The sequence below is a fragment of the Lolium perenne genome, chromosome 5 (assembly GCF_019359855.2).
Source record: "Lolium perenne isolate Kyuss_39 chromosome 5, Kyuss_2.0, whole genome shotgun sequence".
Taxonomy (NCBI): Eukaryota; Viridiplantae; Streptophyta; class Magnoliopsida; order Poales; family Poaceae; genus Lolium; species Lolium perenne.
The window spans coordinates 30661688-30672269 of NC_067248.2; the positions used below are offsets into that span (position 1 = coordinate 30661688).

At 47.8% G+C, this 10582-nt stretch overlaps 1 protein-coding gene across 1 annotated transcript; it reads right to left on the reverse strand.

Moving 5' to 3' along the window:
- Nucleotides 1-7905: 7905 nt before the first annotated feature.
- Nucleotides 7906-10163, reverse strand: LOC127304500 (cationic amino acid transporter 1-like). Its single transcript, XM_051335165.2, has 2 exons — nucleotides 9713-10163; nucleotides 7906-9452 (listed from the first exon to the last, which is right to left on the reverse strand). Exons 1-2 carry the CDS (start codon nucleotides 10116-10118, stop codon nucleotides 8074-8076), a joined length of 1785 nt encoding a protein of 594 aa, XP_051191125.1. The 5' UTR covers nucleotides 10119-10163; the 3' UTR covers nucleotides 7906-8073.
- Between the last annotated feature and the right edge of the window lie 419 nt (nucleotides 10164-10582).

Sequence of the window (10582 nt, forward strand, 5' to 3'; positions counted from 1 at the left end):
AGTTGTATCAGTGGTTGATAGAACTTGAGAGAATGTTTATCCTACCTTTAGCTCCTCATTGGGTTCGACACTCTTACTTATCGAAAAGGCTACACGCGATCCCCTATACTTGTGGGTTATCAGGTAGGTAGGGAGATCCTCAAGGTTTGAGCTCAGCAACAATGGAGGAGAGAGAGAGAAGAGATAAATCGAGCTGGAGAAGAAGGGGCCCTTTTATAGGCTCCCCCAAATCCAACCGTTATGTGCAGATTCCGCACGACCGGTAGTACCGCTTGGGCAAGCGATAATACCGCTATGGATTTGAATTTTGCCCACAGATCTGCCACGTGGGCTCGAAGCGGTAGTACCGCTGCCGGTACCGCTGAGGTACCGACAGGGCCTCTGCGAGCCCCGGACTCCACTCGGTACCAGAGCGGTACCAGGGCAGAAGTTACGTAGTTCATAGTTACGGTACCAAAGAGGTACCTTGACGGAACTACCTCTTGGGAGCGGTACTTCCGGTCGAGGTACCGTCAAGGTACCGTAATATGTATTGTTGGCATATCGACGTGCAATCCCAGAGCGGTACCACTGACCGGTACCAATAGGGTAGCGGTACTACCGCTCTTGGTACCGGTAGTACCGGTCAGGCAGATTCTGCTTTTTCCTCTTTCCCTCTCCAACCACGTCACCTCGCGACACACACAAAACCAGAAAACCTATAAGCTACACTTGAGTCTTCCGATCCTGATGCGTTCAGCGAGGGCACCGTGCACCTGCAAATATATCAAAGACAAACTACGCACACGATTAAATTCATTCAAGTGTTGTTATGAAACACACAAAACACGAGGTATAGATCTTGCTATTTCAATCTCCCCCTTTTTGGTGTTTGATGACAACACAAGAATTTTCAACATAGCATAAGATATTATGATAAGGTTCTAGATTTGCAAAAGCTAGACGGAGCTCCCCCTAGATGTGTGCATAGTTAGAATATGCATTTGAATACAAATACACGCATCCTAGAGATATAACTCCCCCTAGATTCTACAAACCAAGCACATATGCAAAAAGGATATTTGGCATGTCTATATAGCATATGCACACTATGGAGGAAACATATGGCAATACAAGGAATTTTGGGTGAATGTGTCATACTTTTGCCTTTAGAAAACCCAAACTTCCAATAATAATGCCTCCATAGAAATGGTGTAGCCACAATAGATGAATACCGAATACCAAAATAGGCTACCACTAATAGGTCTTATTACAAACCGGGAGATCCACGAATAGAGTAGCAAAGTAGCAAGAATACAAATAAAGTTTCTCAAATAACTAGGGATAAAAAGTGATGCCAAGGACGAAAAGACCAAAATTAAGCACCAAGCCCTTAGCATCCCCATGCAAATACCCGTCATAATAGAGCAACTTCTCCCCCTTTGGCATCGGGACAGCAAAAAGGGAGAGGAAGCATGCTAGCGCCCCAAGGAGGTCACTCGTCATCCTTGTCCTCGCCTTCCTTCTCCTCGTCCTTTTTCTCCGCCCTCGTCTTCATCAACTCAATACATGTGCTCATCCTCCTCTTCCTCCTCATCTTCGTCTCCATCTTCAGCTTGGCCCTTGCCAGGAGGTGGTGGAGAGGGGCGCATGATGCGCTCGGGAATGGAGTCCTTGGAGCTCAACCACGTGTGCTTGGACTTCCACTCTTCGGGAGGGGTGATGTTGTTCTCGGAGCCATCGGATATGGGAAGACCCATGTGAACCATCATAGCCTTTTGGCGTTGACGAATCTTCTTGTTGTCGACCTTGGCCTTGTACATCTTGTCTTGGAGGTCTTCCTTGAAGCAAAAAAGACTTCTTGAGGCGAGCGATGAACTTGGCGAAGAGGCCTTTGGTCTTGACGGAGTTGAGCACAAAGTCGGAATCGTCACTATCGGCCTCCTCCTCCTCCTTGTCCTTCGGAGCATTCTTGCCATACCTTGGTATAGAGTGATTCTTGACGGCGGGGCAGCGCTCACGATGAAGGGTGATTGGTGAGCACTGATCGAGGAGGTCTCCACGGTTAGCTCACTGAAAGAGCAAAGTCTAAACCCCGGGTTTTGTGTGTTTGATGACAACACTTGAACAATCTCACCGTCTGCATTGAGTATTCTTGTTAGATTTGTAAGTGCACGGTGACCTCGCTGGACACGTCAAGATCGAAGGACTGAAGCGTAGCTTATAGGTTTTCTGGTTATGTGTGTGTATCGCGAGGTAACATGGTTGGAGAGGAAAAGAGGAGAAAGCAGTTTTTGTCAGGCCGGTACTACCGGTACTAGTAGCGGTAGTACCGCTACCCCTACTAGTACCGCCCCATGGTACCGCTATGGAGTTCTGCGCTGGTTTTGTCCCACAGAACAGGTTACGGTACCTTTACGGTACCTTGAGCGGTAGTACCGCTTGAGAGCGGTAGTACCGCCCGAGGTACCGCTTAAGTACCATAACGGAGTTACGGCCGTACCTCTCTGGTACCGCTTCGGTACCGCTTTGGATCCAGTAAGGTTTGGACCCCATTGCGGTACCTCGAGCGGTAGTACCGCTATGTGTCCACGTGGATAAGTTCTGTGGGATTTCGAATCCAGGGCGGTAGTACCGCTTCCCATAGTGGTAGTACCGCTTAGGCAAAAATTGCAGATAACGGTTGGATTCCGGGGGCTTATTTAAAGGGCCCTTCTTCCCCAACACGATTTTATCTCTCCTCTCTCTCTCCTCCATTGTTGCTGAGCTTAAACCTTGAGGATCTCCCCAACCATCCAACCAATCTTGCCCAAATTTTGAGGAGTGGTGGAGGAGAACCCGATCTATAGTTCTACCAAGAGAGATTTCAATAATACTTGCTAGTCCTTAGTGTATCTTGGTGTTAGGGTTCCTATGGTGGGATCTTGGAGAAAGTGCACCTATGGAGGCTAGCTTGGTGTTGTGCTAGCTCCATAGGTTGTTGGGAGCCTCCTTGTGGTGTGGAGCTCGCCCCAACCTTGTGAAGGAATCACCGCCTCGACCGGTGCCATAGTGGAGAAGGGGGAGCCCCTTTGTGGAGCTCTCTCGAAGAAGAAGGTGAGGCCTTCCTTCGTGGTGTGGCCGCCTAGCCTCTTGTGTGAGGCTAGCACCTCCTCAATGCAGATGTACTCTCTTTTGTGAGAGGAACTGCGGGAAACAAACCTCGCCTCGTCTCCGCGCCATCCGGTTGTCCCGCTCCTTACTCTTACTATCTTGCTTGTTCCTTTGCTTGTTGCACTTGTCTAGGATCATTCACCTTTACCTTCCGCACCGCTAAAATTGAAAAAGACTAAAACTTGACGTAGCGTCCATTCACCCCCCTCTTGTTCGCTACGATCCATTCACTCGCTCCCACTTGAGGCAAATGAGCCTCATGATGTACGGTGTGTATTGGGGAAGCTTGCGGAGAAAGGCACAATCTTGCATCTCATGCCATATGTAGTCCATGACGTCCAATTGCTTGTCGCGGCCCTTGTTCTCTTGAGTTTGCACAAGGAGGTTCACAAGGAAAACCATGCCCTTCATCGTGGTTGGTGTGCTTGGGGTTGAGGGTGTTGCGGCAGATGTGGTTCATGATGTCATAGGTTGGAAGGAGGTCATAGGCACTTCCGCAAAGTGCACGCCCGGGAAGGTAGAGTTTGACCATCTTATCCTTGCTCATTGGCTTGTGTTGGAGATGAATCCGGAAGAAGTTGATATCATTTTCGAGGAGACGATAACCAATGCCATGTGAAAACTCCTCCCATGTGGCCTCCATCACATGCTCCTTAGTCATCCACTTGAGGGAGCGGACACCAAATTCATCTTCAAGGAACACAACGGTTGTATAGAATTGGCAAATCACCTCCTTGGAGTAGTTGTGTGTGAAGGTCATCAAGGGGATAAGTCCTTGCTCCTCGCATATCTCAAGAGCCTCACCGAAGTACTCGGGCTTAGAGCGGAGCTTGTCCATAGAGATAAAGAATTGGGGGCAACAATTGAACTCCTTTGCCCCATAGATCTCATTGTAAATCCTCTCTTGATTTGGATGGTAGAAGTAGTCGTTGGGGCACAACCGTTGATTCTTTGGCACCAAGTACGGGTTGATCCTCCGTATCTCCAAGAATTGGGCCTTGGTAAGTCCACTCATAGGCTTTTAGGGACCCGAGGTGGTCCTCTTGTTGGCTACAGCTGCCCTTTGACGCTTCGTAGTCCTTGACGAAACAATGTCCTCTTCCTCTTGCTCCCTATGACGACGAGGAACGGGAGGCTTGACCTTGGCGCCACCACGGGGCTTGGATGAACATGTGAACAACATAGGTTGTAGAGGTAATAGGGGTTAGGTGCACAAGCCTCAGAGTTGTAGAGCAAAAAGGACACTAACAAGCAACAAAAGTGAAACTGCACTGGGCGGAGGGGTTAGAGTCCACCAGAAGATATTTCAGCAATGGTTCTCCCTCTCCGATCACCGCCGGTGGCGGCCTGTTGACTCTTTGTTTATGTGTTTTTGATCTCTGCCACCGTCTCCTTGAGAAAACAATAGGGGTCATATATATAGGGGTTTTTAGGTCAAACGAAGTCCGTGGGTGCAAGATTGAGGCTGATCGGACAGTCAAGGGGAAACTAGCCCAAGTGGCGCGCCCTAGGAGGGTGGGCGCGCCACTGGTCCTAGTTCCCAGCCCCTTGACCTCATGGTGTCCCATTTTAGCTCATTTTGTTTGTCTCGAAATTTTCAAAGCGTGGCCCCTGACCTTGCCCTTTTTCGAGTCCCTTAGCTCATGGAAAGTAAAAAATATTAAGAGAAGGTGTTTTCTGCAAGATAGAGTTAAAACCGGAGGAGAGTGGATTGTTTTGAAAATCCCTAAAAACACTATGAAACATGGAAATAACATTATATAAGATACAAATATGTGGTAATATGTATCAATAAACTAAAAAGTTAATATATGAATTTTACATGCATCATGCCCCAAGATTTAACCATCTTTTGTTTGCATTCGACTCATTGGTGCTTATTAAATATACACGTGAGGGTGACATGTCCCTGCAAAAAGTACTACAACTTTATGAGGTGTGTTCATGGCAAACCATCAACTATGAAAACTTGACAAGTCATTAGTGATATTTAGTGCGAACACAAAGGAAATAATATGGAATCATGTTCTAATCGAATTGAAAATTAGAACAGAGGCAAGAACAAAGAAGTACCTCGGTTTGCCAGTGTGTGTGGGAAGATCTAGAGCAAAAACTTTTGAGTATTTAAAGTACAGAGTGTGGAAGGAGAGGATGCTATCAAAGTCAAGGAAGCATATTTTGATCAAAGCATGTGCACAAGCAATACCAACTTTTGCAATGTCATGTTTTGACTCACCAACACTTTGTGATGAGATGAGTATGGTGATATGTCGGTACTGGTGGGCACAACAAGATAAAGAAAATAAAGCATACTGGTTGAGTTGGGACACACTTTCGAAGCCAAAGTGTGAAGGCAGACTAGGGTTTCGCGGCCTATATGGTTTTAGTTTGGCCATGCTAGCTCGACAAGGATGGCAGGTGCTCACGAACCCAGAATCCTTGTGTGTGCACATATCTTGAAGGCGATATTTTCCAAGCACCTCCATTTTGCAGGCCACTCCGATTGGGGGGATTTCATATTATTGGAGAAGTATCCTGAAAGGCATAAATGTGTTGAAGGAGGGGACATATTTAGATAATTGGTGATGGTACAACTATCAATATATGGATGATTGGTTGTCGAGGGATGGAAGACGGCGGCCTGTTATACCCCGTGGCTAATGCTTACTCACAAAAGTAAGTGAACTATTAGATCCTCATACGGGATAGTGGGATGAGAGGCTAGTCCGTGACACGTTCTAGGAAATGGACATACAAATTATTTTGGCAATCCCAATGCGTGATGATTTTGAAGATTTCCCCGCATGACATCATGATAAAGGACACAAATGCTGCCTAGAAGAGGGTGAATAGGAGATTTAAAACGTTTAAGAGATGAGCTTAACAAACACGGACTAAAACTAGCGTTTACTTTGTCAAGCCCAAAAAATATACTATGGTTCACCTATGTGCACCAACAACTTATGATAAGCAAGAAAAGCAAGTATGTCATAGCAAGATATGTAACTTCAAGCACGAAGACTATCACATAGTAAAGTGTATATGTAAAGAGCTCGGGTATAGATATAACCAAAGCATGCAAGGATGATGATTTATCCCGAAGTTCACACTCTTGCGAGTGCCAGGTGCGGTAGCTCAGTGCTCCCGAGCGCCATAGGAGGCCTCACCCTGAGGTGTGCTTGCATCATGCACACCAATGCCACAAAGACAGTCACCCCAAGATGTGGTAGCACACCACACAACGAACGCCACAAAGGTCTCGCCTTATTCTCCGATGACCCTCGCCACAAAGGTCTGATTCACAGTTCCATTAAATGATTTCCTTCTAGGCGAAAACTAGGCCTTGCACAAAGCTTAGGGCACACATCCACGAGTTAATTGGAGACTCCCAAGAAATTGCTACAAAGGCCTCAAAACCGTCAAGGATTCCAAGAACCCAAGAGTAACAAGCTCTTCACTTTCACTTCCACGAATCTTAGTGGAAAGATCAAACCGATGCACCAAATGCAATGATAAATCCTTCACTCCCAAATTTAATAAAAAACTACAAACGTTATTAGACGAATAAGAGAGGAAGAACAAATAGAAAATCCACAAAGAGAAACTGATAGCTAGACCTAAGACTAGCCCTAATGTACAAAGAAGATACTTGGCTACCTCTCCCATGACAAAGGCCCCAGGCGGAGAAACCTCTAGACGACTCTAAAGGGAGCGAGAGGAGGAGCGGTGTGGAAATGTTTAGGTTTGTTTAGATTGTGCCAAAACTTCTCCCCTTTGAACTGGAAATATAAATTGCACTTCTGACCGCAATGAAGTAACAAAATAGGGAAATACATGTTGCTTCATAGAAGCTATTCTTCGTAAACATAAGTGAAACCAATTGATCAAAGCAACTATAGTACCTCACCTATATCATTAATGACCAGAGTCTTCTCTTATACACCCTACAGATGTAACTATATCACATTTTTCTAGATACATACAGAAGGTGGCAATTTGGCTCATAGGAGCAAATACTCTCATTATATAAAATAATTAAAAAACAATTTTAAAAATGTTAAAAAATTCAGATATAAATTTATTGGTGTACATCGTGACATTCTATGTTAGTGCATAAATTTTCGTGGAGAAACAACATTTTATATGGCGTGTACAAAAAAGACAAAAAAATATCCTGTACGTAGTCGTGTTATAGCTTCAAAACTTGTCTTTTTTACATGAGCCACAATTATTTTTAGTTTTTTTTAAAAAAACTTGTGTACAAACATAAAATATGTAGATGTACATGGAAAATTTTATTTTACAATTTTTTGACACTTCAAAATGTTGATTCACACAATGAGAGCAAATGCTCTTATGAGCCAAAGTGAATATCCCATACAAATGTATCTACTTATATGCGTCTAGATACATCTACTTATAGATAAAGTTGCGACACTTATTTTGGAACATAAGTGGTATTAACCAATTATGAATATCGTGGAGTGCATGGTGGTTGAAAAAAATGTCAAATTTCGACCATTAGATGGTTGAGTCCTTCATGTGCCTTATATGAAACCCGTGTAACACAGAAGTTTATTATTGCTCAAGATATTGCTTTTTAAGAACCAAAATAAGTTTTCTGTTTGCAGTATACAAAAGTGTTCTTTTGTTTATGGAGAGTTGCAAAACATTTATACTTTTAGGCCTTTCCCTAAATCTTTTGACTTTTTATCTTGCATTGCTAATGCAAATAAGCAAATGATGCTAGAAAAAACTCATTACATTAGCGTGAGTAGGCTGCATGCAATGATTTTGCTAATCTCAAAGTAAACACAACAAAGTGGACGCACCGAACAAACACTACCCTCGTTATATCTGGTACATGAACTAATTCCACACATAAGAGAATGAATTTATATATATAGATAGACTAGTCTAGCTAACGATTTCTTCCATGGTTTAATTTCCGGCTTCGGCGGTGACGTTCTTGCGACCGCCTTCCTCCACCTTTGCAACGGCGGCCTCGGCAGCGAGCGCCTTGGCGGTGTCATAAGAGGCGTGGAGGCCGACGAAGAAGTAGTACGCGAGCAGCGCCGCCGTCCATATGGTGAACCTCATGAACGACTTGCCGTCGATGGACCCGAGCAGGAAGATGTTGATGAAGATGGACGCCGATGGCAGCCACGGCACCAGCGGCACGCCCCACTTCTCCGGCACCCTCGCCTTGGGCACCGCTAGCTGCAGGTACAGCGTCGCCGCAAACCACGCCAGCACCGTCACCGCATAGACAACCCACCCGCCGCCCGCCGCAAGGCCCCAGTATGAAGCCGTCGCGATCGACGAGACGAGGATCACGACGAGGCAAGAGACTAGTTTGGTGCGGTTGGTGTTGGTGGTCTCGCCGGAGACGTAGTAGCGGCGGACTAGCAGCGCGACGGCGACGAGCATGAAGATGAAGAGCGTGGAGATGGATAGCAGGTTGGAGAGGATGCCGAGGTCGGTGAAGAAGGCGATGCAGGCCGTGGCGGTGAGCATGGCCACCGTGGCGCGGACGGGGGTGCCCCAGCGCGGCGAGACGACGGCGAGGCACGGCGGCGCCATGTGCGCCCGCGCGATGTGGGTGAGGTACCTGGCCTGGCCCACGGAGTTGACGAGCAGCACGGTGGTCATCCCCTTGAGCGCGCCGAAGGCGACGATGTACTTGGCCCAGTCCATGCCGACGGCGGTGAACGCCACGGAGAAGGGCGCGTCGGCGTCGATGTCCTGGTACGGCTGCATGAGGCAGAGCGTGACTGCGAGAATGCAGTACACCACAGTTGTCACCGCCATGGCGCTGACGAGTCCGATGGGGATGTCCTTTGCCGGGTTCTTGGTCTCCTCGGCCATGGTGCTGACGGCGTCGAAGCCGATGTAGGCGAAGAAGAGCACCGCGGATGCGGCGAAGATGCCGTGAGCGCCGAAGGGCGCGAAGTCGTCGGTGAGGTTGGAGAGCTTCGCCTTGGAGAGGCCGGCGCCGATGATGAAGATGATGACGGCGAAGTGGACGATGGAGAGCACGTAGTTGAAGCGGGAGGAGCCCTTGGTGCTGATCACGGCGAAGATGCAGATGAGCGTGATGACCACAACGGCGATCGGGTCGAGCCGGGAATAGTCCTCGGCGAGGGAGGTGGCGTGGATGCGGAAGTCGTTCGGGTGGTGGTTCAGGAGCGTCGCGAAGTAGGATGTCCAGGCCCGAGCCACGGCGGCGCCGCCGATGCAGTACTCGAGCAGGATGTTGCCCGCCGCGATGAACGCCATGAAGTCGCCCAGCTCCACACGCAGGTACGCGAACGAACCACCTGTGCACAGACGTACCATGCAAAAAGAAGTTCATAAAAAAAAAATCCCAGATAGTACATTTTTAACTAATCCAAATATTAACGATGTCAAAGATGTTTGGATCGGTCACAACAAACTTGTAACAAACTTCCTTAAATTTCTCTACGACTGAACTAACTCCTAACAACAAAGATTTTGCATAAAAAGGAGCTTGAAGAAACAAAGATTTTCATGGTGATCAATGCATGGAGATCGATCGATGGATGGATCAGCGAGTCACCTGCGACGGGGATCTCGATGGCGAACTCGGTGTAACAGAACACCGAGAGCATGGCCGACACGCCGGACACGGCGTAGGAGAGCACCACAGCCGGCCCGGCGGCCTCCTTGGCCTCCTGCCCCGTGAGCACGAAGATGCCGGCGCCGATGACCGCGCCGACGCCGAACCAGGCCAGGTCCCACCAGTTGAGCTCGCGGCGCATCTCGGCGCCGCTGCGGCCGCGCAGGTCGTGCACCTCCACGTCGGCGTGGGACCGCGCCGTGAGCCGGTCCTTGAGCCTCGGCCCGGTCTCCAGCAGCGCGCGGCCGTACGCGCCCCAGCTCGCGAAGGACGGCTCCGGGAACACGTCGCCGCCGCAGCACCCGCGCCGGCGCACGCCGACGTCCGCCACCTCGCCGAGCGCCATGGGTTGCAGGTTGCGGGGTATCTTGCTTGGGATCGAAAATGCAGATGCGATCGTTCGGGTTGAGTGTATATATAGAGGTGGAGGAATCCCAGGGTTAGTTTGCATCGAATGGAATCAGGGTGAGTTCGTTAGAGCTCAACAGCTCTGCAACTGTCGAATCTCGTCTTCTTGGGCCAGGCCCGCTTACTACGAAAGAAGACCACGAGGGGGGATGGCGGGCTGTTCCTATTAACATCTGTTTCCCTATTAAAAAAAACTGTTTCCCTAAAAGATTCTAAAAAAATTCTGTTTCCCTAAAAAGGAGCATATTTTCAGTTTTCTACCTGTTATATCAAAATTTCACTGTGTAATTTCATTTCAGAAAAGATTGCGCATTTTTAAAAGCTTTTGCTTAGCGAAAAATCATGCTGTCGTCGAATCTTGCTTAGCAATTGTTGAATCCTACTTGATAGAAAAAAGAGGGT

Bases quoted from the DNA above. Each gene is read 5' to 3' on its own strand.
- LOC127304500 (XM_051335165.2), bottom strand. From the start codon at position 10,118: ATGGCGCTCGGCGAGGTGGCGGACGTCGGCGTGCGCCGGCGCGGGTGC. The intron at 9,453-9,712 runs GTGACTCGCTGA...GTCTGTGCACAG, and splicing joins CATCGAGATCCCCGTCGCAG to GTGGTTCGTTCGCGTACCTG.